Source organism: Pleuronectes platessa, chromosome 6, assembly GCF_947347685.1.
Source record: "Pleuronectes platessa chromosome 6, fPlePla1.1, whole genome shotgun sequence".
In the NCBI taxonomy this organism is placed as follows: Eukaryota; Metazoa; Chordata; class Actinopteri; order Pleuronectiformes; family Pleuronectidae; genus Pleuronectes; species Pleuronectes platessa.
Genome location: NC_070631.1, coordinates 13,959,276 through 13,978,641, shown reverse-complemented (window position 1 = coordinate 13,978,641; position 19,366 = coordinate 13,959,276). Strand labels below are relative to the sequence as shown.

The following is a 19,366-nucleotide window of genomic DNA, read 5'->3' as shown; positions in this document are numbered from 1 at the left end:
GAGCAGGGCGATGGCAGTCGAAACACTCACCATTTGATGCAGTGAAATCAATGGCCACTGTGAAGTGAATCTGAGTCCTGAAACAGATGAATAGGGGAAAAGATGCTGTGAACAAAAGAGAGGCAGGAAAACCACATTGTGCAGTTTAATGAGGCTCTCCCTGTTTCACTGTGCTCTGTGCTTTCCCTCTCTATCTTAAGACATGAGGGGGGGGACAAAATAAACCCAAACTGTGTTGAAACTACATGGTTCAAAGCTTATAGTTCAGTTTGTGACACGGAGGGAGCTAACATTTAATTATGGCCAAACAGCATCCAGACCAGACTTCTGATCTTTTGAAAACAAATGGTTTTAAAGATTAAACAGCACAGTGAAAAATTCAGAAACACATCCCCAAAAACCTGGAGACACTGATGAAAGCACAGTAATCCCCCCAAATGGTTTCCACCGATAAATAATGAGTTATTATCCGCCTTAGTGCATTCGACTCCACCTCACAGCCGGGAGGGATGTGATTATTTAAAAGGCATCTGCGCTGCAAAATGAAAATAATCACAATCACTCTCACCTTCATTACCTTGTTTTTCAAGATATGTGAACAATAACACTGTGCACCACCACATCCATTACAGCCATCAGCATCATCAGTGTCATCCTCATAATCACCATTGTTGTCTTCATTTCCTTTTTCCTGCTTTTGTGTGCGATCAATGGAATAAATGAGGGATTGTGTTATTCACCGCGTCAGGCCGAGAAAGCAACCGAACAAGAAGACCATGCAAAATTAACTTGATGTGTTTTATTCATGAGCTCGTAATGATACCGAAAACCATGTATATAAACTAAACACGGCAGAAACTAGTCTACGCCGGATTTACTCGCTTCCCTAGAGAGACAAACGCGGCGCGATGGGAAGGTGAGCTGAGATCAAAGTCTATGCTCTTTCATTGCGATTAACACTGATTGTCTTCTCCGACTTCAGCTCCATTGTGAAATTGCCAGGAGCACAGTATCGGAGATGATAGCGGCTTCCTCCCGAGGAGAGGCTGACCCCGGCTCATTAATCAGCATTGAGCTGGACGGCTCGGCTGACAAAGGGGAATTGCTACAGTGGCAAGCTGCCTCCATTTGAAAGACTCTGCGGATTTCTGTGGTTGGTTTTGAATGTTTTGTTCAGAAATCAAGGTGGTGAGTTCGAGTGCAGGACCGTAGAAACAGTCACATGGGAACTGTCGGTCAAACCACCAATTAGACGGCTACTGTGTAGAGATGAACCGAGAAGTTCATCCTTGCACCGTCGCTACTCCACTACGGTCAGTTAAACAACCAACAACAAGAAGGAAATGGTGTAAAAACAATACAGGACAGATTGTCAGGAAACTTGGTGGAATGATGCAATATGGCTGAGAGGTTTTTCAACATTTCCGTTGTATCTCAGAGAATAATTCATGGTCCATGGTTTTATAAGGGGGCTGCTGGGCCTTGGCAGAGGTTTGCAATCTGAGTCCTCTTCTAGTAATCTTAGATTTTAAAGGGACAAGGACACAGCCCTGACCATAGTTATCTTATCAAAAGTAACTATTCTTTTGCTTTATTATTATAATAGATTTGATATTTTTTGCTATATTTTCATACACTGATGAACAATAAAGACTTTGATGCAGTTTCAGTTCAATGGAGAAGTCGCAGAAACAGAGATTCACACAAGAGCCAAGTACAAATCCCCATTAATGCAGCATGAACAGCAGTTTTCACAAGGTCGGCTATTGTAGACAATTGAAAGATTTTCGGGTGAAGGTAAAAAAAAATCATTTTCAGCCTGGTATTCTAGTTATTGAAAATTGTTCATGTTGGATTTGACAGATGGGGAGAGAAGGTGCTGGATGAAGATGGAGCATGTCTGACTTTTTCTCCTCCATAGTCGTAAACATTTTCCTTATTAAGACAAGGCGTTCTCTAGAAACCTAACCAAACCAATCCATTGCCATAGTATTTGGCATTGGACATTTAACTTTACAGGTCTCCCTCAGGATTCACCTGGTGAACAGGTCCAGGAATTAGAGCGGCGTCAGTGATGACACTTTCTATAAGCGGCAAAAAAACTAGCCAACAGACCATGAAAACACTCTGCCCTCTGGGCAGCAGTATTTGCTGCTGTCTGTGGCTTGGTGCAGAAAGAGTAACATACATACATGTATGACTGTGTTATAAGTTTCACAACCGGCTTCTTCTTTGTTTCAACTTAAGGAAAACAATCAATATGGACTGATGTTGACTGATGCTGCAGTATTGTCTTTCTGTAGGTCTTCTTGCAAGCAGCCAATAGTTGGTATAGTCTGTAGATCCTATTTGTATCCCTGCAAACCTCCAATACTCCTCTAGAGTCCTTGAAAACAGGCAGCTTTCTTCACTGCCTTGATATATTGCTCTAAGGACAAATTAATGAGGCATCTTCATTTCCTACACTTGATTACAACTTCATAAATCTGACACCAGCCTTGAAATGACCTTTAACAACCGGAGTCTGTTCAGATCCTTCAGACCAGTAATTTGTCCCAAATATCTCCGCTACCTTCCTCAGTTTACCATCTTCTCAGCTAAAGTAACGGCTCCTCAACCAGTGTGTGTGTCACCTACAGCAAGAGTTTAAATCAGGCACTAATGTATCAGTATCATATGGACTTTCTCCTCCCAGTTACACAAACACCAGATGTCAGGCGTCTTTAATGTGAAATTCCTGCACAGTCTTGGCAAACTGGGATTGGTGGGATATTGTTTGGGATGTAAAACATTGTGACAAGGAACACAGCTGTGTTCGCCTGCACACAGAGCACAACAATGAACAGATGCTTTTTCGTTTTTCAATCAAATACAGACACACACACAAACGAGTGTAGCTTGTACTGAGTGGATGTCAATATGGATATTTACAGGTGTTTCTATTATTTTGTCCATCACATCTATATGGGTAAATACCCGAAACACCTCTAAGTGTAAAGCAGTAGTGTAACAGCACCACAAACTACATTCTACAAAATAATGTTTCAGTCTATCGTTATGAAAAGTACAGAAAGTTTATCATAACAATTCTACCAGCTCTACCATGTAATTAGAAACTCTTAGATCATTTGTTAGAGATTTGGGGATGGTCTTTATAAATCATTCAAATGATCCTGTGGGAATTAACGATATAACGAAAGGTTATCAATATATACCTCCATCTCTGTGAAACTGTATACATTAATACGGATTACAGATGTAGTCCCCCATGCTGTTCTTAATACCAATTATCTAAGCTAAATATACATATATCCCAATTAGATGTGCAATTATTTGCAGAAAACAAAGAAGTTCAGTTTTTTCAAACAAATCAATGTTGACAATAATTCTGAAAATCCTCTACCCAGCAATAATTCCATGGGAACCGTCTCAAAATTTGTCAATGCTATCTAGTGATTGTTATTAAATGTGTATTTTCAGAGCAGAATCTAACCATTAATCCTTCCAAGTATTTCCAGCTCACCCACATTACCTGTATATCTTCCTTCGAATGGTATATATAGTACGAAGCACTGCTAACATGAAGGGTAGTGCTACTGAATTATCAATGAGCTAACCTGACTCAGAGATTCCTCAAATACGGACCTGAAACTCTATGATGTTGTGTGCTTTGAAGCCTGTCTTTGACAAAAAATACAGAACAAATGATCTTATTAAACCCACTAAACCAAAAGAGAAGTCCACCTGCTGAGCTGCTCATCAGGCTGAACTGCTGTGAGCTCATGGTAACATTTTGAGTGCCCACTCAGATTTATCATACATTTATCAACTCTCTCCTCTAGAGCACCGCGGCCAAGCAGTACAGCAAACATATCTGAAATCATTTAACATCAATAATAAAAAAAATATTTTTGTGAAAAAAAGAAATCATTACAGATGCATTAAAATATAATAATAATAAAAAAAGGATTGTCCCAGCTGAGAAATATCTTTGATTTTTGAGGAAATGAAAAAGACAGTATCTCATTTCAGGATAACACACTATTTTGGTATTAAACTATTAAACCTTAATAGGATCTCCACACAATACAAGCCACCACACGGCCCATCTCGCTGGAGAATTAATTTGAAAAGAAACGTTTCAACATGTGATGAAAAGAATATAAATCTTTCATTAGGCTCTCTGAGTCGGGACAGTATGTGGCTTCTGGACTTTAATTACCTCTATTTGATCATATCTGAGCCCCAGTTGAATCGTTAATGAAAAACTAATTCACTGTGAAACCACTCAGGGGGAGATGGTGTATCTGGAAAAGAAATTCCTTTTCTTACCCTCTGTTGAAACCATCTGAAGTTAGTCTTCATATTTAAAAAAGGGAGGAGTAAAGTAAACTCACATGAGAGTAAGAATCAATAGAAATGTGATCAGATCACACACACAGCCTTTCAGGCTCTTGCTCATATTTCTCATTATGCCACTGAATGGCAGATATTCAGGTTCAGCTTCTAGTTTTCTCAATTGTATTACATTTGCATGAACTGAACAAAATTCAACTCATTCACTAAGCTACAGTACAGATGCCAAAATCTGTATGTGATCCATGGAGGTGTCTGTGCACTGGGCCATAACTTCTTCATCACCATGTCTGGATATGAATAAATAAGATTTAAAGTAGAATAAAGTCAAATCTAAATCTCACTAATAAACACACTTGTGTTTGCAACTTGTGTTCGAAATTATATATATATTTTTTTTTTTTTAAACTTCACAAAAAACAACATTTTGAGGGGAAAAACCTTGTTGTGTTCAAATGTGTCTTTTCGGTAACGTTGTTGTTGTTTCTATAATCCCGTTTGTTTGCTGTAATGCTGAAGTTTTCTGTAAAGTTGCGTTTTCTGTAATATTGTGTTTTGTGAAATGCTGTTTTCTGTAATCTTGTTGTGCCCTGTGAAATGTATTTGTATTAACTTAAATGTTGTTAGCTGATGTTTGAAGTCCACAACAAAACACACAACAAAATACACCTGCAGTGATCCCGCGGAAGCTCCACCCACCCCCCAAAATTGATGAACACATATTGCTACGACAACGACAATATTGCGAAATCCACAACATCGCACAAAGTGGAAATTGATTCTCTCTCATACCTGAAGCAAAACCAACCTTTTAATGTGAACCTTCATCACACAAAAGACATGCACACAAACAAAGTAAAAACTATGCTTTAAATTTAAAAGTAAGGGGTTGTGTGGGTGGAGATGATGAGAATAACTTGTTTTATCTTAGACTTGTAGTATATTTAAATCAATGTCTTCATTTGTGGCTGAATGATTAAATGTAGGTTGGTTCATGCTGAGCTCTCATGGCTCCAGAGATAATTTGGCACAAAAACCACCACGACAGCTTGCGGGGTAAAAAGATAGAGCCTCAATCAAAACAGAAAGAGAAACGCAGAGATATAATGTCCCCAACTGTGTTTTGATGGTATTTCCGCTGCTCTGTGTGAGAATTTTAATACACAAAGGTTTCCATTGTTGAGAGCACTTCTCACAGATAACATGAGTTAGACACTGACAGCAGAAGGCACAAAGGCTGCACCGAGTTCTCATGATGATTTGAAAGACCTTGAGAAAAAATATCCGAAACATCTGATGCTGGAGCAATTTTCTTTCAGGGGATTCATATTTCTGAAAAAAAACTGCCATGATACAAGATTTTTTTTTTTTCTTATCAAGCAACAGCCTCTGTCATCAGTCCCTCTCCCGGGCGCATGACTGCATCTGTACAAAAGACTTGATGAGCTTTTAAGATCTCTAAATGTCTGGAGCAAAAAGATGAAGTATACCACTGCATAATGCTTCACCCCCCCCCGCTGGGTCACAATAATTAATGGTGTAATCTGTCTCTCATTGCTCTCTAAACAGTTTCATGTGATGATTGCCACTTCTCATTTAACACGACCGATAAAAAGCTATTTCACTCTTGAACACGTCGCCTTTATTCAGAGTTCAAATCAATTCTGATCTTGGAGTACGGAGATTAAATAACAAAGGATTGGCCTTTAACTACATATTGAGGTGAAATCACTTTGACACAAGCCACACTTGACTATATTCAGCCTCTAATCACAGTTACAGCACAATGACAATCATCCTAATTCCTCACTTAGCATAAAGCATCATTCATCGTACAGGCTCTTCAGGGAGAAGACTTTCTCTGGGGAAACCTCGATAAAAACTTAATATTTACTAGTCATCAGATAAACAGACGGCCCACCTTCTGTTCCATTACTCCAGCAATAGCGATTATAAGGAGGACAACACACAACAGGTGCAATATGAGTTGTCGGATTTGTGTAAAACCTTCCGGCAGAAACTCAGGGAGGAGATTTGATGGGGACATATTTGATCAGGAGCGTTTCAAGGGACTTTGGGGGCCCTAGGCAAAAGGGACACAGGGGGGATTCAAACCACACTGACCCCCCACCACCACCCAGATATACATGATAAATGATATCTGGGTCTTAAACCAACACAATGCTTCTGGCAGAAATCTATTGGGATGGGGTTTCTTCCATGGTGTTTTTGCAGTTTCCTGTACATTGCCCAACAGAGACATTAAGGAGCACCTTGCGGGTTATGAAGTTTTGACTTTACCTCGTCTGAAAACTCTCATTTAAAAAGTGAATTCAGGATTTTATGTTCAACAAGACTTAAGGGAAAAATTTCAGAGTGAAAAGTGGCAAATTTCATAAAATCTCCTACAAATGCTTTATTTTTTTTCACATCACATCTTATTACAGTGCCTTGCATAAGTATTCACCCCCTTTGGACTTTTCTACATTTTGTCATGGTATAACCACAGATTAAAATTTATTTCATCGTGAGTTTATGTAATGGACCAACACAAAATAGTGCATCATTTGGAAGTGGGGGGAAATATTACATGGATTTCACAATTATTTACAAATAAAAATCTGAAAAGTGTTGAGTGCATATGTATTCACCCCCTTTACTGTGAAACCCCTAACAAAGATCTGGTGCGACCAATTGCATTCACAAGTCACATTTGCAAGTCACATAATTAGTAAATAGGGTCCACCTGTCTGCAATTTAATCTCAGTATAAATACACCTGTTCTGTGACGGACTCAGAGTTTGTTGGAGATCATTACTGAACAAACAGCATCATGAAGACCAAGGAGCTCACCAAACAGGTCAGGGATAAAGTTGTGGAGAAATATGAAGCAGGGTTAGGTTATAAAAAAATATCCAGAGCTTTGAACATCTCTCTGAGCACCATAAAATCCCTCATAAGAAAATGGAAAGAATATGGCACAACCGCCAACCTACCAAGAGGAGGCCGTCCACCCAAACTGAAGAGTCGGACAAGGAGAAAATGAATCAGAGAAGCGACCAGGAGGCCCATGGTTACTCTGGAGGAGTTGCAGAGATCCACAGCTGAGGTGGGAGAATCTGTCCACAGGACAACTATTAGTCGTCTACTCCACAAATCTGGCCTTTATGGAAGAGTGGCAAGAAGAAAGCCATTGTTGAAAGGGATCCATAAAAAAATCCCGTTTGGAGTTTGCCAGAAGCCATGTGGGAGACACAGCAAACATGTGGAAGAAGGTGCTCTGGTCAGATGAGACCAAAATTGAACTTTTTGGCCTCAATGCAAAACGCTATGTGTGGCGAAAACCCAACACTGCCCATCACCCTGAGCACACCATCCCAACAGTGAAACATGGTGGTGGTAGCATCATGCTGTGGGGATGCTTCTCTTCAGCAGGTACAGGGAAACTGGTCAGAATAGAGGGAAAGATGGATGGAGCCAAATACAGGGAAATCCTTGAAGAAAATCTGATGCAGTCTGCAAAAGACTTGAGACTGGGGCGGAGGTTCATCTTCCAGCAGGACAATGACCCTAAACATACAGCCAGAGCTACAAAGGAATGGTTTGGATTAAAGAATGTTAATGTCTTAAAATGGCCCAGTCAAAGCCCAGACCTCAATCCAATAGAGAATCTATGGCAAGACTTGAAGATTGCGGTTCACAGACGGTCTCCATCCAATCTGACTGAGCTTCATCTTTTTTGCCAAGAAGAATGGACAAACCTTTCCATCTCTAGATGTGCATAGCTGGTAGAGACATACCCCAAAAGACTTGCAGCTGTAATTGCAGCGAAAGGGGGTTCTACCAAGTATTGACACAGGGGGGTGAATACTTATGCACCCAACAGATGTCAACTTTTTTGATCTCATTATTGTTTGTGTCACAATAAAATTTATTTTGCACCTCCAAAGTACTATGCATGTTTTGTTGATCAAACGGGAAAAAGTTTATTTAAGTCTATTTGAATTCCAGTTAGTAACAGTACATAATGGGAAAAAGTCCAAGGGGGGTGAATACTTATGCAAGGCACTGTATGTCACTTAAGAGAGTGTTATGTTACACCGCAATGCACAGCGGTGGTTTGTTCGTGAGTCTGAGGAGGTGTGTTTGAGTTAGATGGCATTTTTGGTGAATTTTACCACTTCATTTGAAATATGAGACAATTCAGAGAGTGGGATTGTGTTCCTGGGGATTCTCACAAAATTTCAGTTTTGGATCAGCCGTCCTCGGGGGCCTCCTTTTGCTTGGGGCCCAGACAATTACCTGCTCTGCCCACCCATGGTAACACCCCTGTCAACAGTTAAGTAGTGGAGTTTACTTCCCTATATTTCAAAAACATTTTAGAATTTAGACTTTTTAATCATTTGGAAAAAAGCAGCTTTCATTATTTTCTCTTCTCATTCTTACTCCTTTGTGTTGCTATATTTCTTTGGATTTTCTCTTCATAAAACCTTTGTATCCGCCCAGATAAATAATTTGCCACATGCCAGCACAATCCAATAAAATGGTACGATGTGCTCTTAAAACCTTTGCAGGCATGTTGCTTATCTTATTAAGACAAGGACGCATTCAAGACATTAATTATAACACAAATTTGTGAGTATGTTACCGCTCACCTCACGCTGCTAAATTTCTGCTCCTCCAAATGTCATGTAGAAATATGCGTGCACCAAAATTAAAGTGAAAGTCCATGTCCTATACTAAACTAATCCTGGCCCCCTAAGGTAAGTGGTAATCCAGGCTTTTGTGAATATGAAATAATGTAATAATCTCACCAAAAACTACATCCAGTTTAATATGTATACATGTTTATTTATACCTGTAGTGTATTAATAATTAGTATATTGTGAATCTTCCTACAGTGTCAAAACTGCTGTTAATTTAAGTGTATGTGCTCTTACAGTATGTGTGACCATGAGTGCTAGCCGGGAACGGACCAACCGGACAGATCTGGGACACGCCACCATCAGCAACAAAGCAAACTAAACCAGGGCAGCCGCTGATCCACCGAGGAACATTTCCACATGAGACAGGTCGTCCTCCCTTAATTAAGCTCTCAGATCTTCTCCATATTTTATTCACGGCATCCATATTCATTCGCACTGCAGTTGTTGCTCCGACCAAGATGGTCTCCTCTCTGCCCACACTGAACTCACATGTTAAACATCCCAGGCATCTCAGTAGTTACAGGCAATAACACTGAAGCGCTTGTGCTGCAGGAGAGGATAAATCAGAGGAGCCAATGTAATGCATGTATTAAATCTCACTGCATTGATCTTCTACCTTATTTTCAAGCATTAGTCACAGCCAGAGCGTTTCTACAATGCCCACAACATTCACTTATGTTCTCTGTGCTGCTTTTTAACTCCCACTATTGACTGCTATTGTAATGCTGCGTCTGTGAAACAGTGAAACTTCAGACAGAGTTCAGCAAAGTGACCTCAATGTCTGTGAGTAATGTTCTGCTAGGAAAGTTTGTGCTTCACCAAACGAAACGAAGAGAGAAGATGGAATATTCTTTTCATTCATTCCTTTTCTTCCAATAGTCTAAAGTCAACAGTTGAGAAACAGATAAGGGAATGACATCATTCAAATTTCTCCAGGTATATATTTACGTAGCACTAAGTACTTTTCTTACACCGTTTTCAGACACGACCTCCAGAGCATGTCAATGAGAATCGGCTCCAGACTTTCACACGTGCACCACACAGCCGGTTCTCCAGTCGGACACATTCCCAGTAACACAGAAGTCTCTGCAGCGTTCAAGCGAGGGGAGGGGCAGCAGGCAGAGGCAGGATGCAACAGATTTGATTCCACTGTGGACTTCACATGTTTTTGGTTACAGCAAATCGACACCTGCGTCAGCCGGTATCAGCAGAAGCTCTCTTGACATTTTGGTCCGTGTCCTCTATGTGTATGGCACCGCTATTTCATCCTTTTTGTTTTCTCATGCTCTTTTCTCACAGCGCCTCCTCCTCTGGACTTTCTGCAGACTGTACACCGGGGGACTGGCTGGAGAAAGTCTGCAGGAACTCTGGGGACTTCCAATGCCTCGGCCAGTGTGATGCACCACGCACAGTATTAAAAATCTATGTCAGCATCTTCCTCACACATGCACATAGGGGCTAATATATATATGACAATGATTTATTTTAGATCTGAATTGTGCTGCAGATGACGGTGCAGATGGGTCTCTGCTATGTGAGGAAACGTGGCACTTCAAAACCTCTTTCAAGATAAACAGTCCGTGCCAACAGGGACAGGAGGCCTGTTGGTTACTATAAAGTAACTGCTGAGCTGAATTTATCTGCTAAATCTTTTATCTGCTCCTCTTCAACAATAGTGGCCTTTGTTGTAACAGTCAGTTTCCGCTGCGTTTGACAGGCAACCCCAAATGTTACTTTAGCTTTTAGAGTTTCGATGAAACGAGCCATCATTACTTTGGGACAGTGTAATACTGCGATCATGTCATATGGCACTGGTTAATAATGTCATCAGGATAACCAGTTGTATGGTTACATGGGCTGCATCCATATTAATTGGATTTCAGGCACATCAATAGTGGTCACAGCAAAGTGACTATATCAGAGCTTTCACAAAAATCAGTTTCCCAGTCCTAATTACATTTCGGATGTTAATGTGAATTACACCCTGAACTTGTAAGCATGGCCTCGTTTTCCTGAATAACCAGAAATACATGATGCTGAAGCGTTTTGACAGACAACAGATGTAACTAGCACAGCAGCTAAATTTATCTTTCATGAACAACAGAGAAAGTTCAGGAATTCCTGTTCCCTGATGTAACAATTGCTGTTTTTGTGATCTACTTGTTATTAGCATTTGTAAAACAGCATGACACAGTATAATGTAAGACATAAATATGTTGAAAAGTGATTGAAGATCACCTTCAAACCTCTATGCAGCCTATATTTCCTGTTTTACCAATAAAAAAGTTAGTGGTTCTTAAAATGACACCTACTGTTCCTTCAGTTAATCAGTTTCTCAGTGTGAGACCACTGGAAGTTGTGTGGAAGTTGCCGAAGTTGATTATAGAATCACCAATTTGTTGTGATGCCACACAAAACAAACTCAGATTAAAGGTGTGCATGCAGAGAAAATTCCTCCGACAGCAGATGAAGGTGAGAACAGACTCCTAGTGCCAAACTTTGCACATGAATCATTTTGCACAGTGAAGCTAAGAAAAACAAATTTTAGAGCGGAAAATCTAATTATATGATGTCAGACTTTGAGTTATTGCTCAAATTAGGGAGGCTGCCGCAAAGGTAGACAACATTAACATAGAATGTCCTCATGTAAACAGACGAACTAGACTCACCCTCCTTTAATGTAATCCAGGAAGGTGTGCTCCGACTCCACGCTGAACGACAACAAGGACACCTGAGAGAGAGAAGGTCCAAACAGATTATGTCGTGCTCGGTGATTAAGAAATATCAGAATCTACCAATCTACACATTGACACTGACCTCAGAGCAAACAAACCGTAAAATTACTCGCCCACGCGGAATGATTCTGACTTCTGAGCCGTGTATTAGCATCGCAATCACTGAGAGCATCAGTGTGACTGCGCACTGATGGATGATCGGTGTGATGGATAACTAGCCACAGATTTTAATCACAGAGTCAGCCAAACATTAAGGCAGTGACAAAGCTGTGGTTAATTTATACAACAAAAAAATCCATTCACTACTCTTCATTGATACGACCCAGACGAATGTTCCTTTAAGCTTTACTGCGGAGTCGGTTCTCACCCTGTCTCGGGTCATGAGAATGTTTTTTCATCTACTTAGATTCACTGTCCGGATCAAAAGCTCCCAGACTGGGGAGGGAACAAAAACATTCGACTGAGCTGAACTGCCTCATGCCTCCACTCAGAGGAGACATCCAGCTGAGGGCTGTGTGAGTGGAACAGGGAGTTCGCTCTTATCTTAGAAGTCTCACCGTCCCAGAGTTGATGTATCTCTTTTTCTTTAGTTTCTTCTTGGCATTCATCACCTGGTGTGAAGGAAGAATGGAAAAAAGAAAAGAAAAAAAAAGGTTAAGGGGAATGTAAACTTGCAGCACAATTCTTTTCATCCGCCCTTGGGCAGGTAATAAAAACATCTTTGTCCTCTTACTCCACGTCTGTGAGGGTAATGGAGCATATGGACTGAATCTTATAACTGCACCGGGTGAGAACGAGATTGCATTGATCATGGCGAGCAGCAGATTTTTCTGGGGGGTTATTATTATAAGCCCCTGTATTGAGCTGTACATTGTACATGCATATTATCGAGTTTGGAGGTGGTGCATCAAATGTCCCATGTCTTTCCCAAAACCATTTATTTGTCATACACAAAATGACAAACGCACAAAGATTGAATATTAGGTGTAAATGTGCAAATTCACAGGTGTGCAATAAACTGTAATGTGCGCAGAAACATGCACGAATAAGATGAGCTGATAAAAGTGCTATTTGCTTTGCCTTAATGATGTGACAGTTAGCTATCAGGGTCAAATATCTCTAGTGCTCATTCATTCTGTGGGTCTGCACAGAAGTCGGAAGGAAAGTGTAATATATAATATAGATAGAGTAAAATCCTCCGATCTGCAGGCTCTACTCCTCCACTCTGCCTCTGTGATGATGGCTCTCAGCACCGCGGCCGCCGCTCAGTCACAACCAGGTTTGCATAATGTCACCTAGGCATCACCCCGAATTAAACCAGCCTCGGTAAGCATTAGCCCGCTGTCGTATCAACTCACATAGCTAATGTTTGCAGGGCTCGTGCATGTCAGGCTGGGTACACAGGGATCTGCAGAGAGGCGAACATCACGGCCTGTGACCTATTCAAAGTCTTTATTTGTCAGCTGTGAAAAGGTGGCTTCATGTAATCGTTGGCCACATCCAGAAACTGCTTCGAGGCCAATGACCTGGCTCAGAGTGCACGGAGAAACGGCTGTGTTTCATTTTCTGATTAAAATACAGACAGGCCCGGTGAAGGGTAATGGATGCACCTTCTTCTGACCTCCTAGCGGGGCACTCAGTCATTCTGCCTTCCTCTCCGTCTGTCCCCCTGTACCCACCATCTTTTCCCCAACTCACTCTATTCACTGCCCTTTTCTCAAGCCAGCGCCATGACTAATTCAGAGGCTAATGTAACATGGCAAGTGTTTTAATGAGCAGGGAGTGACATTAGCCTCCCAGCGCTGAACAGTAATCCCCAATATGACCCTCGAAGGACCATCCCAAAAAACTCTAATCAGCAGTACAGTTCTGTTGCATTTCCCATTTGTATTCTCACCACGGCAACACATCCTTCCTCATCTGGTCTACTGCGACACTTAACGCTTAATGTCGGGCAGGACAAGGAGAGACAGAAGAGGCTCGCTGCTAATTTCAAATAGGCACAACGAGGCTCAGACGACCAAGGCCCGGAGAGTTTCCCATCATTAAACTTTGGATAACAAGACCTTGCCAAGCCAAAGGGCAAACTGAATTGGTCTAAAGTGGAAGAAGGTTTCTCACACTGGCACACAGAAAGATGAGCATTAGATGGTTTTGTGCCCTTGCAGGAGAACCTTTCTTCCAAAGGTGCAAGTTGGTTCATTAACTAATGCACTGCCCGTTTTCGTAAACCTGTTTTCCTGGCCTGTGGTAATGCTGGTCGCTGCTTTCTTTCTGAAACTCTGTAAGCTGTACAAAGAGCTATTCAACTGTTCATTCAGTGAAGGTTGACTCAGTAAGCAGAACCCTGAACTGCAGAATAAATTGTCATGGCAGTTGTTGTGATCAACGTCACTTATTTTGATGAGTCCTAGCCGCCACTACTACATGTGCCTTTTGGCTAATATCAGACACCTCGCTTGTCCAGATCGCACCAAATTTGACCCTGCACTTTCCTCTTTAAGAATATAGATTCCAAGTGTGAAGCTGATAAGATGAATGGTTCTCAAGATATGTGAGCACCAAACCAGTGCAGTTTCCAACGAGATACATTTTTTCCTAAATTCAAATAAAGCTAGAGCGACCTTTGAGCACTGAATGCAATCAGTTCATCAGTGGGTCCAAGTGGATTGTGCCACATGTTATCAAATCAAGCAGACCTGAAAAATACTTTGAGGCTACCGTGACCTTTACCTTTGACCTTTGGCTTCTAATTCAAGTCCAAGTGAATGTTTGTGCCAAATGTGAAAGGATTCCTTGATGGTATTCCAGAGATAAAGTGTTCACAAGGCAAAACAATTGCTTTGTGAGGCCACTGTGAATTTGGACCTTTGACCTATGACCACCAAAATCGAATCAGTTCATCCCTGAGTCCAAGTGAATATTTCTACCAATGTTGAAGAATTCCCTGAAGGCATTCTTAAGATACCCCCTTTACGAGTATGGGACGTACGGGCAGAGAGAACAAATTGCCTCCAGCCACCGGCTGTCACTGGCACAGAGTCATAAAAACAACACACAACAGCCAAAACGAAACGTGCAACATCAATCACTGTTTCACATCTCATACGTTCTGAGAGAAAACTGAGAGACTGTTGTTAGTCTTTGTCTTCACTCACCTCATAGACATTCAACTGGCTCTGACCTCGGCACAGCTCTTTGTAGCTGGTGGTTAATTCACCGATGAAGTCGTGGCTGGAGGAAGGGGAGGAAAAGAAACTGCCTCACATGCTGGTCATTTAGAAACAATACTGTCCAATTAAATACAATACTGAGAGGAGAAACACCACAACCACTGAAGTGCTGTAATGATCAGTTTGAATGGAAAACTAATAGCAATTAAAAACGTTAATATTGTGATTGTGTGCAGGGTTTTTATTGTTTAAAAAAAAAGTCAATGTAAATCACAGTTAAATGAGAAACTTTAATGAGAAAAACACCACAAATGGCTTTTTAACTATAAATGCTTGTGTGAGTGCGTTACCTCCCGTCTCTGTCCCAGTCATACAGTTCCACTTTGATCGTCCTGTGAAACAAATCAAACAGAGGACAAGGTTTGTGTGACCACCTTTGACAATGAACACATTTGACAGCCACTACCTGAATGTCCTTGAGGGGAAACTTTACAGAAAACACTTCTGAAATGACCAAGTCTCAAAACACGGTAATAAAGCTCACTGGGAGTGAAGGTTGAATCAAATCAAACGAAGCGAGTCTGCTCCGTCTTGCACCCAGAAGTAACAATATAATGGTTCTGATGATTTAATGGGGTTGACAGTTTCTTACATCTTGAAGCTAGACTGTGTTGTGCACTTCTGCAGTTTTTGTCTCAGTCAGTCAGGCATCAAAAGAGGAAAATCAAGGAAGGTTTAACTTTTTAAAGAGAATGGGTAAACTGGCATCAATGATTTTAATGACTTTGTGTTTGTCACAGCTGAGCGAGCAGGTTGATTGTGTTGCTAACTTCTGCGCACAAAGCCAAAGATAGAGAACTAACCTCAAGGGAGGGAGCATATTTCACAAGTTCCTGAAATAAGTTGGAAGGCGAGATATCAAATAGGAAAGCCTGAGAGAATTCACTGAGAAGGAATAAAAAGCTTCTCTCTCTCTCTCTCTCTCTCTCTCTCTCTCTCTCTCTCTCTCTCTCTCTCTCTCGCTTGATCTGACAGAAAGATCAGTATTTTGTCCCCAAACTCCACCCCCTCCCTCCCCTTCAGCTGCTGTCAATCATGTGTCGATGGCTCCGGGAGGACGCCGGGTGATGGAGGGCTGCCCTGTTATTGTGACCTGAACTCATTCTGTCTGCACTCAACTTATTTCCCCACGTAACACACGTGTGTGCGATCAATGTCGAGCAGAGAGAGATGAGACAAGAACTGTACCGTGAATCTGTTCTTAAAACACTCTGTGCTTCATAAAACTGACAGATATTCAGAGTCAGTGACAGAAGATGATCAAAGCCTCCTCCGACTACTGACCGACACTTGGGGCTATTGTGTTAGATGTTTCTCGAGTGATGTGATAGTCACAGTCTACTTATCTAATGTAATTTATTTACGGATAATGATCTTAGATGCCGCACCAAGTCATGACCCAATCTACTGCAGAAGATACAGAAGATCTGTTCCCAGATCAATTTCATTTTGCTGCACTCGCAGTGGAAATATGAGCGATTTCACCCCCTGACAAGAGATGTGACTGATTCACATGAGGCAGAGCTGTGATAGAGGAGCGATCACCATACCAATGAAAAGTGATGTAGAGCACATGACATGAGGTTCTCTGTGCTGGAGCACTGGCCATCATGTGATATATGTCCTTCTGTGCTTTTGCCTCCTGCTGGACATCTTTGATCTAGTTCTTCATCCTCCCAGAGACTCATCCCAACTCCGTTCTGACCTGGTATTAACTTCTGTCTCACATGATCACAACTGGGAAACTCAACGTACTTAGAATTAAAAAGCAAAATGCAGATCCGACCTGTCCGGCCATATCCCTTTTCACTGTGAACGTAAGTGATTCCTGGGCCACCCTGAAAAAAGCGCCTCCTCAGACTTAAGTTTCAGAATGAACCAGAAATATATTTGTATTCTTCCCCCTGTTTTCCAAATATTGATTTATTTGTGGCAGCCCGCCCAATATCAACATTGAGCGCCACTTATTGATTTTCAATTTTTTTATACTATTTCAAATAGAGGATAGCTTTTTTCATTGTAAAGCTGAGCACGGCGTATTGATTCACTCAGCATCTCCTTACCCTGTTCCTTCGTCTCCCTCTAAAGCAAACAAACACACACACACACACACACACATTGACAATGGACTCATCAGTCAAAGTCAGTCTGGCCACAAACAATAACACATTTTGTCTTTGCAAAAAGTAATGATGTACCGGTTTATTTCCTTTACAGCAGGGAAGTGAAATCGGATCACGAGTGGAGACGCCTGAGGAGACACCATCTGAGGCCATGTGTGAACTGACGTATTTAGAGCTGTCAAACTGCGACTGGCTCACCCAAGATGCATGGTCATGGCTGGTATGAACAGAGCCTGTGTCAGTGATGGATCCACATTCTTCACATTTTCTTTTATTCAAGGGAAGTAGGATAGAGGCCAGTGAGGTGGTGATTTTAGACTTTATAAATTAAACTGTTGATTTTGGGAAATTAGCATTATCATTAAACTGGAGAAGGATGATCGTTTGACAACATGCCTGAGTCAACTGGGTCAGAACCAATGCGGTTGTATTCATCCCAAAGCAGTTGTACTTTTTGATTTCCAGAATTTGATTTGCTGCAAATTAGTGAGTTAAAACTTGCAGCAACTCATGTCAACTGTAGAAGTTTCATATGAAAATCTGGGGAATTAATAAATTGCTATAGATTTCTCTTGCCATCAAAATCCTCAAAGGGAGTCGAGCAACTTTCAAGCCTCTGCACCATCTGTCCGACCCAATTAGCTTCTGCGGGCAGGTGAGCAGAGACGGGATCCAAGCGAAGAACCTCTGGTTGACACAGAGCGTGGTGAGAGGGTGAGATTTGAGGTGTTGTCTGATAAGTTGTACAGACTCTCATGGCTGCCTACAGTGCCTTGCATAAGTATTCACCCCCTTTGGACTTTTCTACATTTTGTCATGGTATAACCACAGATTGAAAGGTATTTCATCGTGAGTTTATGTAATGGACCAACACAAAATAGTGCATCATTTGGAAGTGGGGGGAAATATTACATGGATTTCACAATTATTTACAAATAAAAATCTGAAAAGTGTTGAGTGCATATGTATTCACCCCCTTTACTGTGAAACCCCTAACAAAGATCTGGTGCGACCAATTGCATTCACAAGTCACATTTGCAAGTCACATAATTTGTAAATAGGGTCCACCTGTCTGCAATTTAATCTCAGTATAAATACACCTGTTCTGTGACGGACTCAGTTTGTTGGAGATCATTACTGAACAAACAGCATCATGAAGACCAAGGAGCTCACCAAACAGGTCAGGGATAAAGTTGTGGAGAAATATGAAGCAGGGTTAGGTTATAAAAAAATATCCAGAGCTTTGAACATCTCTCTGAGCACCATAAAATCCATCATAAGAAAATGGAAAGAATATGGCACAACCGCAAACCTACCAAGAGGAGGCCGTCCACCCAAACTGAAGAGTCGGACAAGGAGAAAATTAATCAGAGAAGCAACCAGGAGGCCCATGGTTACTCTGGAGGAGTTGCAGAGATCCACAGCTGAGGTGGGAGAATCTGTCCACAGGACAACTATTAGTCGTCTACTACACAAATCTGGCCTTTATGGAAGAGTGGCAAGAAGAAAGCCATTGTTGAAAGGGATCCATAAAAAATCCCGTTTGGAGTTTGCCAGAAGCCATGTGGGAGACACAGCAAACATGTGGAAGAAGGTGCTCTGGTCAGATGAGACCAAAATTGAACTTTTTGGCCTCAATGCAAAACGCTATGTGTGGCGAAAACCCAACACTGCCCATCACCCTGAGCACACCATCCCAACAGTGAAACATGGTGGTGGTAGCATCATGCTGTGGGGATGCTTCTCTTCAGCAGGTACAGGGAAACTGGTCAGAATAGAGGGAAAGATGGATGGAGCCAAATACAGGGAAATCCTTGAAGAAAATCTGATGCAGTCTGCAAAAGACTTGAGACTGGGGCGGAGGTTCATCTTCCAGCAGGACAATGACCCTAAACATACAGCCAGAGCTACAAAGGAATGGTTTGGATTAAAGAATGTTAATGTCTTAAAATGGCCCAGTCAAAGCCCAGACCTCAATCCAATAGAGAATCTATGGCAAGACTTGAAGATTGCAGTTCACAGACGGTCTCCATCCAATCTGACTGAGCTTCATCTTTTTTGCCAAGAAGAATGGACAAACCTTTCCATCTCTAGATGTGCAAAGCTGGTAGAGACATACCCCAAAAGACTTGCAGCTGTAATTGCAGCGAAAGGGGGTTCTACCAAGTATTGACACAGGGGGGTGAATACTTATGCACCCAACAGATGTCAAC

General features: G+C 41.5%; 1 protein-coding gene across 1 annotated transcript in view; it reads right to left on the bottom strand.

The window, feature by feature from the left end:
• The window catches only part of cpne5a (copine Va), a 69,551-nt gene that overhangs the window by 10,516 nt on the left and 39,669 nt on the right, over window positions 1-19,366 (bottom strand). Inside the window, 5 exon segments of the mRNA XM_053424158.1 lie at window positions 31-77; window positions 11,732-11,793; window positions 12,355-12,408; window positions 14,956-15,031; window positions 15,321-15,362. Coding sequence (XP_053280133.1) covers window positions 31-77; window positions 11,732-11,793; window positions 12,355-12,408; window positions 14,956-15,031; window positions 15,321-15,362 — 281 coding nt within the window.